Genomic DNA, 23,046 nt, shown 5'->3' with positions numbered 1-23,046 from the left:
CAAGACCTACTGGGAATCTAACGGCAGCACTGGATCGCACTATATCACTGTGTACATGCACCGTGGTGTGGTGGTCAGGTGAGGCCCCCAGGTCCTGGGGCTTGTGACATGTGTGTGGGATGAGGGGTGAGGCAGGAGGGCTGGCCCAGGACTTTGGGGAGCAGGTTGGTTTGGGGGTTTCCTGAGGTGAGTTTGAGATTTGGGGATTATGTGCGGAGGGGTCTGGGAAGGGACTGGGGCTGGGTGTGGGTGTGCTCAGGGCGGCGGGTGGCTGTGAGTGCTGATTCCTTGGCCTCTGGCTCGGGAAGGACAGGATGGGATGGGTTTGTTGTGCAGTAACCAGCTGCAAAGGAAACACTGTGTCCTCCTCCAGAGCCTGACCTGTGCAATATCATATCAGGTCCTTGGGGATTTGGGTGAATTTTAGCTGGGACCAGCCAGGGCAGGCAGCTGAACCTTTAGGAGCAGTCTGGTTCTTACCCTGTGGCTGTCTCTGTTGCAGGCAGATGAGCATGCTGGTGGCCAGTGAGGATTCCAGCTACATGCCGGCCCGAGTTGTGGTCATGGCAGGAGAGAGTCCTGCCAGCATCAACACCGAGCTGAATACGGTGAGCTGGGTAGAGACTTCTCTGGGCTGACACTTTGCAGGAAGCTAGTGCATGGGGTTCATGGCTGAGGAGCTGACCTGTGGCAGGCAGCAGGCTGAGGGCTTTGTATTGGCTGCCTCTTTAGTTGGGTGTAGAGTTTGGGGCCCAGCCCACAAGAGGGCTGGGAGGATCCCCTGGCTAGCGCAGCTGAATTGGCGTTGGCTGGCAGACAAGTGCCAGAGCCTATGTCAGCCCCAGAGGAGGCTCTGTGAGGCCCAGACTGCTGGGGTATGTTGCCAGGAGGACTTGTTGTCTGGGATCAGAGCAGGGGCCCAGTGTCTTGACTTCTGCATGGCCAGGACCTACAGAGTTCAGAACTCATGCTGGACAGTTACAGAATGGTATGGCCCAGCTTGCCCCTGTGCCCTGCTCCTCCTCCCTGGGGAAGCCCAGCACCGCTCACTCTTGCTTAATTTCTTGTGCCCATTTGTTCGTCTCTGCCCCATAGCTCTCATTTGCATCCACCAAACCTCCAGCAGAGACCTGTCAGGCTGCTTGCTGCTCCTGTGCTTTTGGTGCTCTTGGAGCTGGGGCTTCCTCAGAGCAGTGACTGTCCACCAGAGGCAGGGCAGGCACGAGCCCTGCTGAGAGCTTCCCCTGCTGTTGGGCAGTGCCAAGTTCCTTAGGATATGTGTGGAGATGGCAGCAGGCTGTGGGCAGCAGCATGAAATTGGGACCTCAGGGACCCCAAGCCATTGGACACATGACCCCTCCACAGAGGTTCCTCTGCATCCTGGGATCAGCCTGGGTGCCTGAAGGTCCGGGTCTTAGTGGCAAGGCCACATGCTCTGGCCAGGCAACTGGTGCTTGCTTCAAGCATGGTGCTGGTGCACTGTTGTACAGAGGAGTTGGTGGGGAGATGTGCCTTTTATTTAAAAGCTCCTGGTGCCAGCTGTTGGTCTGTGCCCCCTTGCTGACAAGACGTGCTCAGTGACTCTAGCTGTGCCCACTGACCCCTATCTGCTTTGGTGCTCCCTGGGAATGCTTCATGAGCTTGGCATTGTGACATCCAGGCAGTTGCCTGTTGCTAAATTTTGGTCTTTAGCTGTCTGGTTTGACAGGGGTGTCTAGGAGCAGGGCCAGGACTGGCCAGTGTGCGCCTCATAGTTGCAGGGGGATCCTAGTTTGATCTCTGCTTGCCAATCCCCTGTTCTCATTGTCTTGCTGCCCTGTGTTCTTTGACCCTAAACCCAGCTGCTTCCCTGCCTGATAAGTGCTGTGGGGTGGGGCCCTGTGTGGCCATGACATGCTGTGGGTTATGTGGATGGCAGTGCTTGGGGCCTGGCAGTCCTGACATCAGGATTCTGTGACTCTCCCACCCTCAGGTGAACGTCATGCCCTCGGCCAGCAGAGTGATCCTTCTGGAGAACCTGACCCGCTTCTGGCCTCTCATACAGGTCAAGATCAAGCGTTGCCAGCAGGTGGGTGCACTGGACAGGCTCTGGTCCTGCATCTCCCTTGTGTCTTCCTGCCGGGGTTTTGCTGGGGGGGGCCAAGAGGCCCAGGCAGGAGCACCTATGGGGCTGGATCCTGCCGGCTGTGTGGTGGGCAGCCCGTGTCTGAAGATTTGAGGTCTGTGTCCTGTGCAGGGTGGGATTGACACGCGTGTGCGTGGCATTGAGGTCCTGGGGCCCAAGCCCACCTTCTGGCCGGTCTTCAAGGAGCAGCTGTGCCGGCGCACATACTTGTTCTACACCACCAAGGCCCACACCTGGTGCCAGGAGATCTCTGAGGATCGGCTCCAGCTGCTGCAGCTCTTCAACAGGTGAGGCCCTGTGTGGCACTGTTGGGCCGCACACTCTGTGGGAAATGGACTTTGCGGCCCCAGGCACTGTCATCTGTGTCTTGCTGGTAGATCATGGTGGAAGGTAAAGGAAGTGACAAGGCTGACCCTTGTGGAGGCAGAGGTATCAGCCTGGGGCTGTAGGGATTGATATATGGGGAGGGGCAGGGCAGATGCAGGTCCCCAGTGTTTTGCTGGGGTGATGAGGCCCAGTATTGTTTTGTTCTGTTGCAAGCCCAGAGCCTTGTACTTGTGGCCTGGAGGCTTGGCAGCTGTTCCTGGCCTTGAGAGCATAGTCTTTACTGGCTGAGACAGAGGCTTGAGAAGATTCAGGGGGTTTTGACATGCTGGAGGGGCAGCATGGGGAGCACTGCACAGCTGTCCTTCATTGAAGAAATCCCTTGGGGGCAGGGAGTGGGAGTGGTGGTGATCAGTGAAGAGGCATATAGCAGCTCGGGTTGCCTTGCCAGGTGGAAGGGCTCTAGCTGCCAGTTGGAGCTGTGGAGAGTAAAAGAGCTTTTTGTGGAGAGGGCAAGTAGAGCTAGGGAAAGTGCAGCTGGGTCCCCAGGAGGAGCTCTCTAACAGCAGGAGGAGGCAATGACAGAGTTGCCCCAGGACAGGTCTGGAGGCGCATTGGCCAGGGGAATTTGCTGGGTGGGGTGGGGGTGCCCCAGAGCCCAGCAGTCTTGCCCCAAATCCTGACAGGTGTAGGATGAAACAAGCTGGGCCCTCTGGCCCAGGATCCTGCTTAGGTTCAGCTGCTGTGCTCCCTGTCCTCTTCATGTCTGGTGCTAGGTCAGCACCTTGCCCTGCCTGTCCCTGCCACTGTTTTCTGCCCCCATCCCTCACTGCTGCCCTGGCTAGCCAAGCCCTGCATCCCTGCCCAGAGCATGTCCTGGGTGTTTCCCTGCACCCCTGGTGGTGCTCTCCTGGCAACTCTCTGTTGTTGCAGTCTGAACAGTGCACTGCGGCACGAGCAGGTGTTTGCTGATCATTTCCTCCCTGATGACGAGGCAGCCCAGGCTCTGGGCAGGACCTGCTGGGAGGCCCTCATCAACCCGCTGGTGCAGAGCATCACCAGCCCAGGTACCAGCTCCCCCTGCCTGTCTCCTCTTGCTGTGCCCCTACCACACAGGTTGCCTGGCTCAGGCTCTGTCCCCCTCCCAGACTCCAGTGGCATCAGCCCCCTTGCCTGGCTCCTCAGCGAGTATCTGGAGAACTTGGAGAGGGCTCGCCATGCCAAGAGTCGTGCCACCATCTTCAACTCCTGCGTGCGCCGCCTCAGCCACCTCTTGGTGCACGTGGACCCCAGCACCCCAGAGCCCGAGGAGCTGCGACCACCCGTCCGAGGAAGTAAGGGCCTGGGCAGGCCAGAGCAGAGGGTTCCTTGGGCTGCAGCTGCAGGTGGGCAGAGGCAGGTGCAGGTCCCATGGGGGTGGGTGCTGCTTGCATGGTGAGGCTGGCAGTGCATTGTGTGTCCATACCAAGAGCCACAGCAGCAGAGGTGCTTTCTGTTGGCAAAGGAACTGTGTTCCCCACCTAGCAGAGCAGGCTTCTCTCGCCCCTCAGCAGGCAGTGTCAGGCATGTCTACACCTCCGGCTGCCACGGGTCCCATGACTGCCAAGCAGGTTCTCCTCATGCCACTGGGTGTGCCCAGGGCTTCCTTGGGGTAGTGGCCCTCTCCTGGCAGAGGCTTCCCCCTCCAGACAGGGCCTGGACACAGTCTCAGCTGCCTCCTGCCCGTGGGACCCGCTTTGCTGTGGGGTCAGGTCCAAGCTGGTGGCAGAGGCTCAGTGCAGCTCCTTCAAGTGCAGATGCCTCTGTGGAAATGTTGCAGGGGCAGGGTGAGTCCAGGGCTTCCAAGAGAGCTAGAGCAGTGAGGTGATTCCTCTCCTCTCCTCTCTGGCCAGGTGGACAGAGTTACCAGCTTGCAAGGCCCTTTTGAGGAGAGGTGGCCTCCCTGGCCCACACAGCACCCTTGGCTTGTAGTGCCTGTCTGGCTGGCACCCATTGGCAGGGGCCATTGTCCCTGTAGAGCTCCCACTTAATGCTGGTTCCTGCCTGGGCTCAGACCTTTGCTGTGGGCTCCTGGCACATGGCAGGCTGTGCTGTTGCTGGTAGAGGTGGGGAGGTGATACAGGCATGTCAGAGGGTGAGGAGCTCTGGTTCCAGGTGGCTCTGCAGTGCTCCACATGAGCTTCAGCTCTGTCCCCCTGGGGTGGCAAGGGCCATGGACGTGCCTGGCTCCAGATCCAGTCCCTCCCATAGCAGCCGAGCCAAGCTGTTGCTTTTGGAGCATGAAGGGCTGCTTTCTGTGGGCTGTACTTACTCCGGGTCCGGTTCTTTGACAGATGGGAAGAACAAGGAGGCAGTCCGTGGAGCTGTGAAGGTGTCAGGAAAGAAGTCTGGCAGCTTGGTGGGCATCACGCAGTGCTGGAGAGGCGTTGTGCAGCAGCAGGTGTGTGTGCATGGCTGTGGGGACAGGGCTTGGGCAGCAGGAGCAGGATGTAGCACTGGGAGTGCACAGCTGCAGTGGGGGAGCTGTTCTGGCCCCAGCTGTTCTGCACAGGGCATGGTCCTGGGTGGGGCTGCTTATGACAGTGTGGTTGCCACCCCCCATGCAGGTGAAGCGGTTCTTGGAAACCTCATGGCAGGCCCCAGACTTTGTGGAGCGCTACTGCAGTGTGTACCAGCGCCTGCATAGCGCCATGGAGGAGCTCTTTGGGCAGCAGATGGCCTTTGCACTGGCCCTTCGCGAGGGCTTCTCGGGGGCACTGCTGCAGCTCTCCTTCCTGACAGCCATGCATGTGAGTAGGACTCGGGCCTTTGCAGGGGGAGGGCAGTTAGCGGGGTGGCCCTTATCCTGGGACAAACTGGGAGCTCAGTGGAGGATTGGGCTGGTTTGCTGGTCACTAAACCCTTGGGCAGGAGAGCAGGGACAGCACCTGTTCCCTGGTTGGGCTGTGCCCTGGCCTTTCTGCTTGCCAGCTTGGGCCAAGGCCCTTCATGGTTTCTCTGCAGTCTGCCTGCACTCTGGGATGCTACCAGCCCCCACTGCTCTGTGTCTCTGCTGGGTGACCCCTGTGGTGAGCCCTGCTCCTGGCTGGGTCCAGCAGGTATAGAGTCCTGTCATGTCCCTTGCCTGTGCCTAGGCACACATGCAGCTCCCATTGCTGCTCTTGTTGCACGCATGTAGTTCTCCTGCTTCTGTTCTTGTGCTGCCTTAGTGTGACCTGTACCAGGGAAGGGACCCCACTGTCCGAACTTAAGGAGGATTTTGTGAGGGAGCAATCTCCTTCTGTCCTGTGTCCCCCTGAACATCTTTGTAGGGAAGCATGTCTCTGTCTGGCCTCCTACTGTCATGGGGTGGAGCCTCCAGCCTGGAGTCCCACCTTGGCCATGGGCGCTGTCCCCCCAGGTGAGTGAGCAGTTTGCCCGCTACATCGACCTGCGGATTCAGGAGAGTTGCGATGATGCTGCCAGTGTGGAGACACTGCAGCGGCTGCAGCAGAGCCTGGAGCCCATCCTCTTCCTCTCAGGCCTGGAGCTCGCCAACACCTTTGAGCACTTCTACCGGTGAGGAGACACAGGCAAGGGCCAGCCAAGGAGGAGCGGGGCTGTGTGGGTTCCCCAGGTCAGAGGGGCTAGGGCTTAGGTCAGACTGCTGACGGAGGCTGTAGGAGCTTCTGGGGGAAGGGATTGGGCCCCAAACAGCTCCACAGAAGCCTGCTGGACCCTCTGCTGCCAGCCCCAGCACCCATGTTCTCTCTGTGGCTTGCAGCAGCCTGGGTAGGCATCACCCAGTGACAGTTCTCTGGGGCTTTCCCTCTCTCCTCCCCTCTGGGGTTGCTCATGCTCCAGGGAAGAGGCTGGTCTGGCAGGGGCTGGATTCTATGGCCTCTAGCACCATCCACTGTGGAAACTGAGAATCTGGCAGAGACAGCTGGGTTGGTCCTGGGAGCACCTGCCTTTGGCCGTAACGGAGGAGGAGGGCACGGGGTTCCTGCGTCTGGCATGTGGGGGTTGGGCTTTTGGTTCTGGGAAGGCAGAGACAGGTCTAAGGGATGCCTTTGTTGCGGGTTGCTGGGACCAGGGTGCCTGAAGTTGGTTACTGTTGCAGGTATTACCTGGGTGACCGGCTCCTGGCCCAGGGCAAGGTGTGGCTGGAGGTGGCTATTGTGGAGCAGATCGGGCTCTGCTTCCCCAACCGCTTCCCCCAGCAAATGTTGAAGAACCTGAGTGAGTCAGTGGAGCTGCAGCAGCAGTTTCACCTCTTCCAGCTGCAGCAGCTGGACAAATGTCTGCTGGAGCTGGATGCAAGGCAGGAGGACCTGGAAAATGAAGTGAGTCTGAGAGGGGTGGGGTGGGGGCTGTGCAGGGGCTGCCTCCTTTTCCCAGAGGGGTCGTACCCAAGTAGTCTGTTGCCCCTGCGGGCTCTTGAGCAGATTCCTGCTTCTGCCCACAGATGATGGAGGAGGAGCCTTCCCTGCTGGCAGAAGAACCACAAGTACAGGTGCTGGCTCTGTCCCCACGCTGCTGGACCATCTCTGCACTCTGCCATCTGGATGACCCCGGCCGGTTCTTCCCACCACCTCTTGCCTCCTACCTGGCCAAGTTCACTGACTTCTACACAAAGAGTGAGCCCAGGCCAGGATCAGCCTGGCTGGGGCTGGGTCTGCCGGGGGCCTCCTGCCCCCTGTGGGAGAGTCCCTGGAGAGGCGGTGGGGCCTGAGGGGTGGGGAGCAGGTAACGCTGCCCATGGATAGGGTGACCATATGGGACAGTGCGAAATCTGGGACACTGCCTGCCCTCCCCACTCCCTCCCTTTGCAGGTAGAGGGAGAGTCAGGGCGCCACTGGTTTTACTAGGGGGGCAGCTAAGGAGTCAACATCCTGTTAATGATCATTGTTTTCTTCAGAGGTGTTAATGATCCCCTTTTTCATCTTCATTCCCCTAATTAAGCTAACCTATTAGGGCAATTTAGCTGTCTGCTAGGGCTTCCCATTTCACTGCTCCTGCCCTGCACCCTGGATGCTTGTTTTACTTTTCACTGGCTGGCCGGGACAGGCTTCCAAACTGCAGGACTCTCCCGGCCAATCCGAGACGTAGGGTTACCCTACCTGTGGGCAACCCTTGCTGGGGCCTGTCCAGGAGATGCTCAGTATGAGCTCTGGCTGGGGCTGCTGCACCAGTCTGTCAGTGGGGCAGGGTGGGTAGGGCCTGCCTGCAGGGGTGTGTGATGGGACCAGCCATGTCTCTTGCAGGTCAGAACCGGTTTGGGCTGGAGCACATGAAGCCACGGCACCTGCAGTGGACATGGCTGGGCCACGCCGAGCTGCGGTTTGCGGATAGCACCTTGCACGTCTCCACCTTGCAGATGTACATCCTGCTGTGCTTCAACAGCACTGAGGTGCGCAGCGTATCAACCTCTGTCACCCCTGCCACTCCCCCAGAGCAGTGCTGCCTTCTCCTCTGGGTCCAGCTTCCTTGGGACAGCTTCCTTTCACCCCTTCCCTGGGGCAAAGGCACCTTGTTCAGTCTTGCAGGGCAGGAAACGACATCCCCATAGCCCTTATGGTGGAACCTGGCTTCCTGCTTCAAGGCATGAAGCCTGTCCTTGCTCTGGTTGCCTCTACCTGACCCTTCACAGTTTCTGCTGGAACACTGGTGTCTTTCTGTGTCTGCCCTTGCAGAGAGGACGTAATGGGAAATGTGGCCACCTCTTCTAGCCTTGGCCCTCTGCTACCTGCCCCCTTTGCTATTTGGCCCCATCTTTGTTCCAGGAGGTTGCTGTGGAAACCCTGGTGGAGGTCACGGGGCTGTCTCCGGTCCTGGTGAGCCATGCGCTGAAGCCCCTGACAGACAGGGATGGGATTCTGACTCAGAGCCACCCTTCTGGGGGTGAGTATGGATGGGCAGCGCTGGGGGAGACCCAAGGAAATGTGTATTGTGGGACTGGTGTTCAGGAGCCAGTTACCATATGAGGGACTGAAGTGCCTGGTTACCTGTGCAGAGTGTGGGGCCAGGCAAGAGTGTTTCTGAAGGGGGCCTGTAGCTGCACCTGTACCATGCATATAGAGGGCCTGGTATTTGTGCAGGCCTATGCAGAAGATGCAGGGTGCTGGGGCAGGACTTGCCCCAAGTGGGTTGCAGCCTGGGATTTGTCAGGTGCATGAAGTGAGGCTTAGATCTTTGAGCTGGATGGGGATGGAGGTCCAGTCCACAAGTACTACTGATCTTGGCCTGTGCATGTCTCTGTTGCAGGGGTCCTGCAGCTGAACGAGGCAGCCCTGTTGCGGTGCTCTGACCAGCACCTGTGGCTGCTGCCCAGGCAGACGTACCTGAACGTGAAGGAGGATGAGGGAAGCACCCTGGAGAGGAAGAGGAACATCATCTGCTGCCTCACTGTCCAGATTCTGAAGGAGGAGAAGCAGCTGCACATCGATAACCTTGTTTTCAGGGTATGGAGAAGAGGCTGCCTGGCCCGGCTGTTCTGTTTCCTGGCAGGGTCAGGAATAACTCCTGGCTTTCTCTACCATTGCCGTAGGTGATTGATGCCTGTCAGAAATGGGAGGCTGGGGCAACTCCAAAGTTCCTGAGCTTCTGCTGCAGCAGCACAGACGTGCTGTCATGCATCCTGCACCTGCTGAACCAGGGCTACATCCGGCGCCTGGAGGACAGCCCCCAGCTTGTGGAGTACATCTCCACAGAGCCCACAACTCCACACAGGGGCCAAGCACAGGTCCTTTTTCAAAGTGTAGAACGCAAAAGTCAGCAGACTGATTTGGGGAAGGACCAGGTCACCAGCAAATTCTCTGCTTTCAGGTAGGGGAGTGTTTTATACAGGGTAAGAAGGGATATATTAACAAAGAATGTTTTCACTCAAGAAAACATCCAGGTGATGGGCATTTTCTCTGCCAGGTTAAATGCTGGTGGAACTGGCACTGAGGAGGTTTTGATGGAGACTCTTCTGTTGCCTATGGGACGCACTATGAGTCAAGATGAGGTGGAGATGCTCATGAACCAGACAATTCAGCAGGTCTTGGACACCTTGAGCATCTCAGCAGATAGAGCCCAGCATCTGCTTATACACTGCAAGTGGAATGTGGATCTGCTGATCCAGCGCTATACTGAGGATCCTGAGTTGCTGCTCATTTCTTCAGGGCTGCAAGTGCGGAGCCCCCAACAACCCCCAAGCCCTGTCACCCTTTGTCCAGTGTGTGTGAACCAACTCTGCCCTGGTGACAACACTCCTACTCTCTGCTGCATGCACTACTGCTGTAAGGTGAGGGGCCTCAGGACTGACAAACTTGTGTAGCCGTGACGAGAGGACCCAGTCCCAGGATGAGTGGAAGCTTTCGTCCCCGAACAGCTGGCATGAGAAGATCTCACTTCTCATTTTTCTCCAGCTTGTGGGATCCATTCATTCCCTGCTTTCAGCTTTCTAGTGATAGTCTTGCAGCTCAAACAGCAAGATAAATTCCTAATGTCTTCCCAAGTTGGGAGCTGGCTACTTCTTCTAGCTATAGGAATGGGCTCCAGAGGAGGGCATCTTTCCTTGGGAGCAGGCTTGGGGTTGCTGCTGTGATCATGGTCTGGATCTGATCTTGTGTCTGTCTGTCCACCCAGTCCTGCTGGAATGAATATTTGACAACCCGGATTGAACAGAATCTGGTTCTGAACTGCACCTGTCCCATCTCCAACTGTCCTGCACAGCCCACCACAGACTTTATCCGGTCCATCATCTCTTCAAAGGAGGTCATTGCCAAGGTAGGTGAGGTTCTTGCCAGGCACCAAGGCTATGCCTAGCTTTCCTCCTTTTGTTTTGGGGGGTGGGGGTAGAGGTGGATACTCTTCATTTCTAAGCCATTGCCTGTAATCCTCCCCAGTTTGAAGACCAGTAAGGTTCAGAGTTGATGGCAGGCAGTTCATGAGAAACCTCCTGTATTTGAATGAATGAGAATTTCCTCTCTTGTGCTAATTGACTGTTCTCTCCTATGACTCCTATCTGCTTACTCTATGCTGTGCAGCTTAGCCTTGCCACAAGTATTCTCCGTGCCCCCTCACATTCCATCTGCTGCCATTTTTCTGTTCTCCAAATACATTTCCCACTCCTTTTGAGTCTGTCTGTTTAGATTTTCATCTCACTATAGAATCAAGCCAGCAAGTAGAATGGTAGCATTAATCAGCTGTTTGCAGCCATAATTTAGTTTGTGCTTCTTGTGTTGTAGCACTTATCCTATCATGATTCTGTCTGGTCTAATTAGATAGTAAACTCCTCCTTGAAGGGCTCTTGCTTGTTGCAGGGTTTTATTATCCACAGCACCTTGGCTTGGATCAGTAAGCACTACTATGATACAGTAATAAGGATAATTGTTACCTTGCACTTGATGGAGAGCAGTTTCCTGCATTTTAGGGCTCTAGTGTTGGAATATAAAGTTTTCAGCATATGAAATAATGTAAATACTTAGGAAGAACAAGATTGGTGAGAGCAGTGTTAGGGTAGAAGCTATGTTGGTAGATGGAATTGAAGAGAGAAAAAGTATCTCCCGATGATGACTGCTTTTAGGTCACCAAGAGTCACGTAGCTCGGTCATATAAACATGGCTTTGGGGGAGAAATTTGCAGCATACCCTGTGCAGGGAGTAAAAGATGCCCATAGGCCTGTGAAGCCAAAATCACTTCAGCAATGGAGTCCATACTTGCCCTTTCCTCTTCAAATAATTTTCAGGAAAGGGCTTTAAGCCTGTTTAATGTTCCTTGTGTTTGTAAATACTATGAAACTTCTCAGGGTCAAGTCATTTGCTCTTTTTGTTTATCATCGAGAGGGGGAAGGGGGGGAGGTTTTGGGATGACCTCTATTCTAGAGAAGTATGGGGACAACAAAGCTGATACAGGTATAGAAGCTGCCCAGCCTACATTTCTGGGGAGCTAACCTAAGGATTGGTTGGGCTTTCTTGTATTACAGTACCATCTAGAACTCCCAGCCAAAATCAGCTCCTCTCTCTGCTGACACTGCATAGTCAAAAAATGCCCAACGAGTTTCCAACACCTAAAAAAAGACCAGGCAAAGTGTAGCAAAGAGGGGATTGTTGCTTCCCTCTACAGGTGGCATGGAGGAGAGAGAGGCATGGGAAATGGCTTGCCAAAGTCACACAGTAAGTCAGTAGCAGGAACAGAACTGAACTCAAAACTCCTGTGTCACAATGCAGTGATATTGTGACTAATCATTTTTGTTTCTTTTTCTGCAGTATGAAAAAGCTATTCTCCGAGGGTATGTTGAGTGTTGCTTCAACCTCACCTGGTGCACTAACCCTCAGGGCTGTGATCAGATCCTTTGTAAGGAGGGACTCAGCTGTGGAGAGGCCTGTTCCAAGTGCTCCTGGATATCCTGCTTCAACTGCAATTTCCCAGAGGTAAAGTTTTCCTCAGGAGCTGGGCTGTCCTCATGTAATCTCAAACCTTCTTGCCTTTCTGCGGTGTTCACTCTATGTCCCTCACAGGCTCATTACCCTGCTACCTGCAGTCATATGTCCCAGTGGATGGATGATGGCGGGTACTATGAAGGAATGACTGTTGAAGCACAAAGCAAACACTTGGCCAAACTTATCTCCAAGCGCTGCCCGAGTTGCCAGGCACAGATAGAAAAGAATGAGGGCTGTCTACAGTGAGTACCTTCCTGTGTTTTGGGGTTGAAGCAGGAAGAAATGGGGAAATGCAGACAAGTTTGTGGTACTTGTAGGACACCCATGTATCTGTTCTTATAGCTTGGCTTAAAGCAGGGGTGTCAAGCGTACAATGCACTAGCTAGATCCAGTCTGTCGAGCCATATCATCCAGCCTGTGGATCATTGGACCAGCTCTACCTGTGCACAGGGTGCTGGTTTGGGGTGCCAGTTGCAGCTTGTGCCTGGTAGCCCCTGTGGCATGTGTAGTGTTAGATCCAGTCTGTGTGCCATAGTCAGTGCGTGTCCAATGCTGGTCACAGGTGTACAGCAAGTCCTGGGGCCAACTCACAGTGCAGGGCCGGTTGGTGGGGCTGTGCATGGAGTGTGTGCCCTATGTTGGCCCCCCTGTACTGTGTGCGGCACACGAATGTGGTCCACTATTGTGTGCTGGACTGACAAGCCCCAAGGCTGACCATGTGCATGCCAGCTTCTGGTGCTGGCATGGGGCATGTGCTGCCTACAGTGCACAAGCTGGACTGAGCGCTGCACATAGCACAGGGGCCTGGAGCATGGACTGCATGCAGTACCCCAAACTGACTCCCTGTGTTGCCTGCAGCACTGGGTCTAGCTCATATGCCATAGGCACGCAGGCTGACTCATGTAGCATGTGGGTAGGACCCAGTGTCGTGGGCCTTCTGCAGGGGGTTGGTTCCCATCTGGCCCAAAGATGAGTTTGACACCCCTGGCTTAAAGGCTCTTGCTTTCTTCATGTCAGACTTCTAGGTTGCTTTTCTTGCAAGTTCTGGTCAGCTCTTTTATTTTATTGATTAACTCTGTAAAAGTAGTGACACCAGCAAAAAACAAAACAAAACGTTATTTTGTGAGTGTATCTTATCTGGTTTGGAGAGCTGAGGTAAAGCTGTGCTAGAAATTCACTCTTGCTAGTCTAAGCTATGTCTTCACTGGAAGGGATTGCTGGTATATGTTGTGCTAGTGGATCCTTTCTTTTGTAGATGTGGCAAAAAGCTATCAATTGTAGCCTATTATGACCTCTTTTTTTTTTTTTGACCATGAATTATGAGGTTCACTGATGCAGAAGTAAATCAACCTACACATCTGGGAAAATGTGTGTATTTGGGTGATGGGAGGAACAAAAGTTTCCATAAAGCACAAATTCATAATGTGCAAAATTTAATACCTGACAACATAAAATGTCTGTGCATAGGAATTTGGTGCCTAAATAGGAATAGTACGTGGAGTTCTCAGACTTACGGCACAATTGGTTCTGGAAAACTGTATCTTAAGTTGAAATGTAGGTTGGAACCAATTTTCTCATAGGAACAGTATTATAAAAGGGGGATTGGTTCCTTTATGATGCTCAACATGGCTGCCTCCTGCTGGTAAATCTCTTGTGGTAAGGGGGGGGCGGGGAGGAAGGGATGTGTGGGGACAGATCAATGCCCTCACAGCGAGGGAAGGATTGGGGCTGGGCTGGAGCGGGAGTGTGGGCAGGGGGTGGGTCAGCTTGCGTTGCTGCGTGCTGCTGCTGGTCTGGGAGGGCATGGGGCATATGTCCCCAGATCTGTGCGGGGTAGGCAGGGCTGGGCTGTGCTCTGGGCAGGCAGTGGAAGGTGCTGGGAATGGGAGCTATGCCCTCCTGCTGCTCGCCCAGCTGGGATGGAGGCAGAGCTGCTGCGCTGCCTCTGGACAAGTGGCACAGAGCAATGGGGCCACCTCAGCCTTCCTGTGCCTCCTGGATGAGCAGCAGCTGCATCCTGTGGCCCCCCACCGTCTTGCCTCGCCCCAGCCAGGCAAGTGGTGGCAAGGCATGGGAGAGGTGTATGCCCCCAGATTTGGGTGGGGCAGGTGGTGGATTGATCGCTATGGGGGGGGGGGGTTGCAGCTACCCTAAAATTTGCCGTAGCGCCCCCTCCTCCCCCCCCCAGCAAAGTCCCAGTCACCTGTCTGGAATGCAGTCTGGTACAGCCTCAGCCCTGTCCACCCCGCCCCAATCCGGGGGCACATGTACCTCCTCAACCATGCCCTGCCGCCGGGGTGGGGGGGCACAGGATGAAGCCGCTACTTTGTCTAGGAGGCGAGAGAAGGCCAGGGCGACTCCCGTTGCTGCACACTGCTTATTCGGAGGAAGCGCAGCAGCTCTGCCCTGGCTGGCTGAGCAGCAGAAGCGTATAACCCCCACTCCTAGTGCCTTCCATTGTTCACTGGGCGCGCAGTGTTGGTGCAGCCCCGGCTCCACCCACCCTGTGCAGATCCGGGGGCACATGTCTCCCTCCATGCCCTCCCAGACCAGTGGTGGGAGCAGTGGTGAGAGTCGTCAGATGAGCTGCTGTTGGACCAGCAACATGCAGCAGCAGGGAGCCACCCCACCCCCTCCACAGACCCCTGCCCTGGCTGAACAGCTTTTGCCCCAGCCCTAATCCCACCCTTGCTGTGGGGGTGTTGATCTGCCCCCCTATGCCCCTTCCCTCCCTTCCTCCCCCTCCCCCCAACAAAGGACTTACCATCTAGAGGCAGCTGTGTGGAATGTCATAAAGTTGAAACTGGTGTCAGAACCTCGAAATGGGTATAAATTTATAAAGGTCCTAAGTGCCATTCATCGTAACTCGAAGTTGGAAGTTGCGGACTGCCTGTATATTTTCCTGGTTACATTATTGATCACCTGACTAGGATGGTGACAGCAAAGCAAGGAATACTAAAGTTGATTAACAGGGCTGCAAAAACAGAGAACATAGTGTACATAGAATACAGGGTGACTTGTTATTCCCACATAGGTTGGGTAAATATTGCTTCAAGATGGGATGCAAAGGTTAAATTTCTAAACATGAGAAATAACTGATTTTTGCGAACAATTTTAGTCCTGCAACATGCAAGAGGTGGAATATGCTGTTTACTCTGTGTACCCCACATACCTTTTCCTCCAATCAGTACTCCAAAATTAAGGTACATATCTTAAGCTCTTTTGTCTTCACTGAACTAGAAACATGGAGGAATAGCAGAAAGACACTGCTGCAAGTTGGCTGCCATGGTCTGCCAGTCTCTGAATTCACTTGTCAGGGTCAGATCTAGAGTGCTAACCTTCTCACAGTCACAGCCACTGCATTCAGGATGCCCTGCATGCAGCATTCAGCCATAAATGGAAAAATATATTTTCTTCATTCTGCTTTCCCAAAGCAAGGTGTGTGTCGTGTGTGTGTTATATGAAAAATCACAGTGGAATGTAATGCATACTTCTAAGAAATGTACAGGATTTGGTCAATTGGGAGCTATTCTACAATAGTGACCACAGTGTAATTAAGTTCAGCATCTTTGTAGGAGAAGAAAAAGCAAAACATCTTTAATGGCAGTACTTAGCTTCAAAAAGGGGGAACTACACAAGAATGAAGGTGTCAGAAAGGAAAATGGTTAACAAAGAGAGTTAAAAATTACCATATTGGAGGCACAGATTAAATATATACTGGAAATAGAAGTAAATAGTAAGTACACCCAAAAAGGGCCAGCCTGGTTAAATGTCAAAACAAAGGAGGATATTAAAAAGCAAAAAGATTTAATATAAAAAAAATGGAATAATAATGGATAATAATAATAATATAAAAGCCTTGGTCTATATGTCTGTCATGCTTTATTTGCTCCAAGAGCTTTTGGACTCCAGGTGATGGTAGCACTGTGGCAGAGTGCTACCATGACAGCAGGAACAGAGGGGACGGGGGCTCCTCACCTGCCCTGTTCTGTGGAGGAGGCAGAGGTAGCTGCGGCCGTGGGAGGGGGGTAGGGAAACAGGGTTGGACCTGTGGCAGTGGTGCAAGGGAGTTGGGGGGAATGGGCCTGGGCCCACCATGGTATGGGAGAAGAGCAACCCAGATGCTGCCATGGTGGCGGGGACAGAGGGGAAGGAGCAGGCGGATGAGGCAAATGCAAATGGATTCTTCCCCCCCACCCTGCTCCTGGGAGGCGGCGGCAATGGAACAGAGTGGGGGATGAGGCCAGCGCTAGCCTTACCCTCTGCTCCCTGGATGCGGCAGTGCTCTGTCTGCACATCCCCCCTGTCATTCATGGGGAGAGGAGGCAGATGGACGTGGGCCAGGCAAATGCAGGGGAAGCAAGCCCGGCCTCAAAACAGGTGGCAAGGGCTGGGGGAGTGTGCAGGATCTGGCCTGGCTCCAAAACAGCAGTGGGTGGGGGAGGGGCGGGTGCCAGGCCTGGCCCCAAAAGAGCAGTGGGCAGGATGGGGTGGCACCCTCGGCCCAGCCCTGCGGGGGGGGGGGGCTGCCCCCATGGTGGGGAGGGAGAGGGGGAGCAGGTCCAGCCCCAAAGCGGGGGGGAAGGGGGGCTCGGATGCAGGCCTCTGTCCCTGCCCACACCCCCCCCACCATTCTTGATGGGCAGTTGGCTAATAATAATAATTTAAGTAAATTAAAAGCAGAAAGCCTGCCAGGGTTTTAGTGTGGCTAGTGGGAAATTGATAAGGAAAAAGGAGCATGAAAGGAAGTTAGTGATTGCCAAAAAGTTAGAGTTTTTGCATCAGTATTGTAGAAGATGTTGAGATTTCTATACCAGAGCTTCTCCTTCTAGGGGACAAATCAGTAGAGCTGACTAGTTAAGTTGTCAGTAGAGGAGGTCAAAGAAGAAACTGATAAGCTAAATAGGGCACTTAACCAGAACCACGTGGTATTCATTCAAGAGTCCTGAACAAGCTCAAACTTAAAAGTACAGATCTCTTGACTTCAGTGTGTAACTTATTGTTAAAAACTGCCTCTGTACTGGAGCACTAGAAGGAAACTGGTGTAATGCCAGTCTTTAAAAAGGGATCCTGAGGGGATGTAGGAACTACAGTTTAGTGAGCATATCTTCTGCCCCTGGCAAATTGGTAAAAGCTGTAATAAAACTAGGATTGTCTGTCACATGGATGAACAGCAACTGCTGGGGAGGCTTCAGCAGGGCTTTTGTAAAGGCGAGTCATGTGTCATCAACCTACTAGAGTTCTTTGAGGGTGTCAATAAGCTTGGTTATTATAGTGTAATTGGACTTTCTGAAATTAGGCTTTCCTAGCATTAGAGAACTTCAGTCATGGCATTAGAGGGGAGGTTCATTCATGATTTGCCTGGCTAAAGGATGGGGAACTAAGAGCAGGTATAAATGATCAGTTCTCAAAATGGATCATGGTCAAGAATAGGGTCCTCCCCGAATCTGTGATGGAGCCTGTGCTGTTGAAAATTTGTAAACTATTTGTCAAACATTCATACTGATTTGGAAGAGTGTGTGTGTGTGTGTGTGTGTGTATGTGTGTGGCAGGGGGTGAATAGTGAGGCTAAGGTGACAGTGATAATGAAATGATCCAGTTTGCTATTCAGAGAAAGGTGCGGAGGGTAACTAGCACAGCGCAAATGCTTGACTTTAGGAAAGCCAACTTCAATGTGTTCAGGACAGTAGTCAGGGAGGCACTCGGAGCCCAGGGTGTAGCTAGTATGGGGGTCCAGGAAAGGTGGTCCTTCCTCAAGGAGGCTATATCCTTGGGGCTCAGCAGGATGCAATTCCTCTGCCCAGGAAGGTGGGAAAAGGGTCCGAGAAAACTTCATGGCTGAGCGTGGCTATCCAGGCTGGCCTGAGGGCAAAGAAAAAAGCGTACTGGCTGTGGAAGCAGGGCGCAGGGACAAAGGAGGAGTGCACCTCCCTGACCCGAGCTTGTAGAGATTTTGTGAGGAAGGCTAAAGCAGCACTGGAGCTTAGATTAGCTTCTGGGATTAAGGATAACAAAAAGTCCTTTTTCAAGTATATAGGTAGCAAGAAGAAGTCTCGGGGTAACATTGGACCCCTACGAGGCAGGGCAGAGCAGTTGGTGATGGATGCGCAAGAGAAGGCAGAACTCTTCAGCAAGTTCTTTGCCTCCATGTTCCTGTCTGCTGACAATGGGGTGCTCTTGGGTGACAGCGTAGAGGCCCGGGAAGGATGCGAGTCCCCCGACTGTTAGTTCAGACCTAGTTAAGGACTACCTGGAGGGCTTAGATGTGTCCAAGTCAGCGGGCCCGGATGACCTTCATCTGCGGGTGTTGAGGGAATTGGCTGGTGTCATTGCGGAGCCATTGGCACGGCTGTTTGAGGACTTCTGGTGCTCGGGCCAAGTTCCTGAGGACTGGAAAAGGGCCATTGTGGTCCCTATTTTCAAGAAGGGGAGGAAGGAAGAGCCTTGCAACTGCAGGCCAGTCAGCCTCACTTCTGTCTTGGGGAAGGTCTTTGAAAAAATTATCAAGGGCCACTTTTATGAGAGCCCTGCAGGGGAAGTGATGTTGAGGGGTAACCAACACAGGTTCATGCAAGGCCGATCCTGCCTGACTAACCTGGTCTCTTTCTATGACCAGGTAACAAAGAGCTTAGGTGTGAAGGAGGAAGTCGATGTCATCTTCTTGGACTTCCAGAAGGCTTTCGACACAGTGTCCCACCCAGTTCTGATGGGCAAGCTGAATGCTGGTCACATGGGTGGCAAACTGGCTCCAGGGGCGATGTTGACCTGGGAGGGTGTAGGCAGCAGAGTCCCCCAGGCCTCGGTCCTTGGGCTGGTGCTGTTCAACATCTTCATTAGTAACCTGGACGAGGGTGTGGAGTGCACCCTGTTCAGGTTCGCTGATGACACCAAGCTGTGGGGTAAAGTGAATACACCGGCAGGCAGGGACTGCATCCAGGCAGACCTGGATAAGTTAGAGAAGTGGGTTGATCTGAACAGGATGCGGTTCAACAAGGACAAGTGCAGGGTGCTGCACCTGTGGAGAGGGAACCAGCATTATGGTTATAGGTTAGGGGCTGACCCTCTTGGCAGCACAGAGGCAGAGAGGGATCTTGGAGTCATGATTGACTCCAGGATGAATATGAGTTGCCAATGCGACAAAGCAATAGGCAGAGCCAACCGCACCCTGTGATACATCAACAGGGGCATCAGTAACAGGTCCAGAGAGGTCTTGCTCCCCCTCCAAGCGGTGCTGGTCAGGCCACAGCTGGAGTACTGTGTCCAGTTCTGGGTGCCGCTCTTCAAGAGGGACGTGGAGAACCTGGAGAGGGTCCAGAGGAGGCCACTCATGGTTGGGGGCCTCTGTGGCCAGCCCTATGAGGAGAGGCTGAGGGACCTGAATCTCTTCAGTCTCCGCAAGAGGAGACTGAGGGAGATCTTGTGGCTGCCTACAACGCTATCAGGGGCCACCAGCAGGGACTTGGGGAAAGTCTCTTCACCAGGGCCCCCCTTGGAGTCACCAGGAACAATGGCCACAAGCTGAGGGAGGATAGGTTTAGGTTAGAGATTAGGAAGAACTGCTTCACTGTAAGGGTGGCCAGAGCCTGGAATAGGCTTCTCAGAGAGGTGGTGCTCTCACCTTCCCTGGAGATCTTCGAGAGGAGACTGGATAGGCACCTGGCTGGGGTCTTATGACCCCTGCCACCCCCCAGTGCTTCTTCCTGCCCATGGCAGGGGGTCGGACTAGATGATCTGTCTAGGTCCCTTCCGACTCATTGATTCTATGATTCTATGTGAGGTGTTGAAATATGCAGATGACATGAAATTGTTCAGAGTAGTAAAAAAACTAGGCTAAATATTAACTGAGCTGAAGAAGGATCTTGCAAAATTGAGCAGATAGGTAAGAAAATGGCACATGGACGTGGAGAACCTGGAGAGGGTCCAGAGGAGGGCCACCCACATGATCGGGGTCAGAAGGGCAGGCCTTATGAGGAGAGGCTACGGGACCTGAACCTGTTTAGCCTCCACAAGAGAAGGCTGAGGGGGGATCTAGTGGCCATTTACAAACTAGTCAGAGGGGACCAGCAGGCATTGGGGGAGTCCCTGTTCCCCTGAGCACTGCCAGGAGTGACAAGAAATAATGGTCACAAGCTGGCAGAGGGTAGATTCAGGCTAGATAGCAGGAGGCACTACTTGACAGTCAAGTTGGTTAGGATCTGGAACCATCTTCCAAGAGGGAGAGGGGCTAGAGAGGGTAGGGGGAGAGGTGCAAGTCCCCTTCCCCCCCCTTCCCCAAACATAGACGCATCTTCTTTTCTGGCAGCCACGAGTCTTCTGCTGCCAGTGGGAGCAGTACCTGTCCCTACACCAACTCCCCTAACACCAGAAATAGCCACCAGCAACAGCATGACAGTTTCCTCCACCCCAATTTCATTTCCCAGTGCCAGAGAAGGACCTGGATCTGGGAGGGAGGTGACCTGCGTGTCCTAGCAAAAGAAATTCTGGGGAATGAGGAGGAATCTGAGTTTGTTCTCCACACCCCTCAAAATTCCCCTAGAGCCAGGGGAATTCCCCTAGAGCCAAGGAGCCAGGTCTCCTTTTCTGGAAAGCACCTTGGAGGAGGTTGAGGTTGTGTAGGCAAGTGGCTCAGCTGAGTCAGCTCTTCCTGTTGTTGTGCCTCTGCCTGCTGAGGAGGGGGATAAGGCAGGATCCCCACCCTCAATCCAGAAGCTGGGGAGGGTGGGTAGTGTAGTGTGGGATCGTGTTTAGGTGGCAGATGATCCCAAGTATGCTATCTGCCAGCACTGTTGAAGGCAGATCAGCTGGGGCAAGGAGGTGAAACGCTTCACCACAGTGGTGCTGCTTCATCTCAGAAGGCAGCACCCCCTTGCCCTTGCGCCTCCTCAGCCTAGCACGCGTGGGAGCATGCCCAAAGGGAAGTCCCTCTTTCTCCAAAGTCCCAGTTCCCACAAAGCAGAGGCAGGCCACCCTGGAGCGGGGGGCGGGGGGGGGGAAGCTGCAGACAAAGGGGGGTGCATTCCAAAAGCGAGTGAGGTCACCTAGAGCAATGGGGAGATGCTTGCTCTGGATGGCCAGCCCTTCTCCTTAGTTGAGAGGCCCGGTAGCTCATGGCGCTTGCGGATCCCATCCTACCAAGTGCCTGCATGCACCGCCTTTAGCAGGACGGTGGTGTCCTCCTTGTATAAAGCATGCAGGGAGTACTTGAGGGAGGAACTGCGCAAGGCAGATCTGCAGATAGCTCTGCACTTCACCTCCAATATCTGGGGCAACCAGGGTGGCAATCATGAGTACCTCTCCCTCACAGGGCAGTGGTGCAATCAGTCAGACCGTCAGTGGGCTCTCCTTCAAGTAGAGGTGATGAATGAGTCCCACATGGCAAGGGAGATTGTGGTGGCCATGAACCGCATGATGCAGGGGTGGCTCACTGGGCAGGGCAAGCTCACCCCTGGGTTTATGATCACTGACAATGGGACAAATATGGTCAAGGCGGTCTATGATGCCAACTGTGTTGGCATGCACTGTGTGGCACACAAGTTCCACCTTATAGTCAGGGATGCTGTGGAGGGGGACAGGGCTGCCTGTGAGGGTGCCATCACTACCATCCACCTGATTTCATAATGCACGAAGGTAGCGGGTTTCTCCTTGATCCTGTAGTGGAAGGGCAAGATGCTGCAGGAGGAACAGGCAGAGCTGAGCATCCTGCAGCACAAAATGCAGGATGTGGAGACTTGGTGAAACTCCACATACCTGATGCTGGGAAAGTTTATGGAGCAACAGAAGGCCATCCATGAGAGAGCTTTGCTCAGGAAGACTGGGATTAGTGGCCCCCTTAAGAGAGCAGGGTGGGATACTATTTCCCAGATCTTGGTGTTCTTCGAGCCATTCCTCGATGCCACATCGAGGGTGAGGCCCTCCTTAGCCAGGTGATTCCCCTGTAGTGAGGAAGCTTGAGAACCAAATGGAGAAGTTCCAGGGGATCAATATTCCTGGCTGGGGCAAGCCTCTGGTGAAAGAGGTGCAGGCACTGGTGAAGTGGCTGAAGGAGGACATAAAAAAATGTCTGGATCCATTGCGGTCCAGTACAGTCCACGTGCTGGCAGGCATGTACAACCCAAGGGTGAAGGGGAGCATGTACAGTACCAAAACCCTTGATCACTGGACCAAGATGCTGGTGAACAGAGTCAGGGAGGCAGAAGGACAGAGGGGAGGAGACATGGAAGAGGGGTTCCACTTTCCTGTGCCAGCACTCCCAGCACCACCCAGTCTCCTCTATGCTAGCTGCTGCCAATGTGGGCCTGGGGCCTGGCTTCAATGTTGGGGTCCAGGTGCACCAGACCCTGGCCTTGTGCAGGTAGTGCCGAGGCTTTGGTGGCTACTTATCTCGCTGAGGACACTTAGCTGCTGAACTGTGACCCCTTGGCCTATTGGGCAACCCACAGTCAGATGTGGCAGGATCTGGCTACGGTTGCCCAAGAACACATGTCCTGTCCACCGATCAGTGTTCCAAGTGAGAGGGTATTCAGCATTGTTGGGGATGTTTTGACACCCCACCACACCACCTTGGATCCTGGTTTGGTGAATCAGCTTGTGTTCCTGAAGGTAAACCTCCTGCTGCTATATTCCCTAAGCTCCACCTGCAGATGGAGTGAGTGCTGCCTTCCTCACTCTGTCCACACCTATTTTAGGGGTTTTTTTTAGCTATTTAATGCCCCACTCTCAGAGCTAGAGACGGCACTCACTGTATCACCAGCCAGCAGGGGAAGAACAACTCCCTGTTGAGCTCCCATGCTAGGACAAATGTGGAGGTATGAGCTGGGGCTATAGGGAAGGAGGAGATCCCAGGTCCTGGGCATGACCTAAAACTGCACCCTGCCAAGGTCAGGAGGATGGGTGGGACTGCTGGTGTCACAGCAGCCCCCAAGAAATACCAGGACCAACGTCCCCCCTGGTGAAAGGTGGGTAGGAGAGGCGCCTTATAACCTCCAACCACCACATGCACACATAGGCCTAGCTAGGGAAAGCCCAGACCTGTAGGATCTTTGAGAGGCCTGAGGCTTGCTGGTTGCAGTGGAGTTGTGAAGCTGCAGGTGAGCTTAGGAGCCTGCGATGCCATCTGCGAGGCATGGGCTTTCGGGTTGCAGTAGAGTTGTGAGGGTGAGAACAGGGGCTACCATCCCTTTAATTTTCATC

General features: G+C 54.1%; 1 protein-coding gene across 1 annotated transcript in view; it reads left to right on the top strand.

Annotated features, from left to right (window-relative positions):
• The window catches only part of LOC149873974 (cullin-9-like), a 75,688-nt gene that overhangs the window by 38,535 nt on the left and 14,107 nt on the right, over nucleotides 1-23,046 (top strand). The window contains exons 13-31 of the mRNA XM_090040004.1: nucleotides 5-78; nucleotides 503-608; nucleotides 1,973-2,068; nucleotides 2,237-2,412; nucleotides 3,383-3,516; nucleotides 3,598-3,783; nucleotides 4,783-4,889; nucleotides 5,056-5,238; nucleotides 5,850-6,007; nucleotides 6,552-6,774; nucleotides 6,897-7,068; nucleotides 7,696-7,841; nucleotides 8,215-8,332; nucleotides 8,696-8,892; nucleotides 8,979-9,256; nucleotides 9,353-9,716; nucleotides 10,061-10,201; nucleotides 11,683-11,847; nucleotides 11,935-12,098. Coding sequence (XP_089896130.1) covers nucleotides 5-78; nucleotides 503-608; nucleotides 1,973-2,068; nucleotides 2,237-2,412; nucleotides 3,383-3,516; nucleotides 3,598-3,783; nucleotides 4,783-4,889; nucleotides 5,056-5,238; nucleotides 5,850-6,007; nucleotides 6,552-6,774; nucleotides 6,897-7,068; nucleotides 7,696-7,841; nucleotides 8,215-8,332; nucleotides 8,696-8,892; nucleotides 8,979-9,256; nucleotides 9,353-9,716; nucleotides 10,061-10,201; nucleotides 11,683-11,847; nucleotides 11,935-12,098 — 3,188 coding nt within the window. The remainder of the gene's footprint in view (nucleotides 1-4; nucleotides 79-502; nucleotides 609-1,972; nucleotides 2,069-2,236; nucleotides 2,413-3,382; nucleotides 3,517-3,597; nucleotides 3,784-4,782; nucleotides 4,890-5,055; nucleotides 5,239-5,849; nucleotides 6,008-6,551; nucleotides 6,775-6,896; nucleotides 7,069-7,695; nucleotides 7,842-8,214; nucleotides 8,333-8,695; nucleotides 8,893-8,978; nucleotides 9,257-9,352; nucleotides 9,717-10,060; nucleotides 10,202-11,682; nucleotides 11,848-11,934; nucleotides 12,099-23,046) is intronic.

This window comes from Crocodylus siamensis, chromosome 1 (assembly GCF_052110815.1).
Source record: "Crocodylus siamensis isolate JL-2025a chromosome 1, ASM5211081v1, whole genome shotgun sequence".
NCBI classification, from domain to species: domain Eukaryota; kingdom Metazoa; phylum Chordata; order Crocodylia; family Crocodylidae; genus Crocodylus; species Crocodylus siamensis.
Note: the sequence above shows the minus strand (reverse complement) of the source record. Positions and strands in the feature narration are given on the sequence as shown.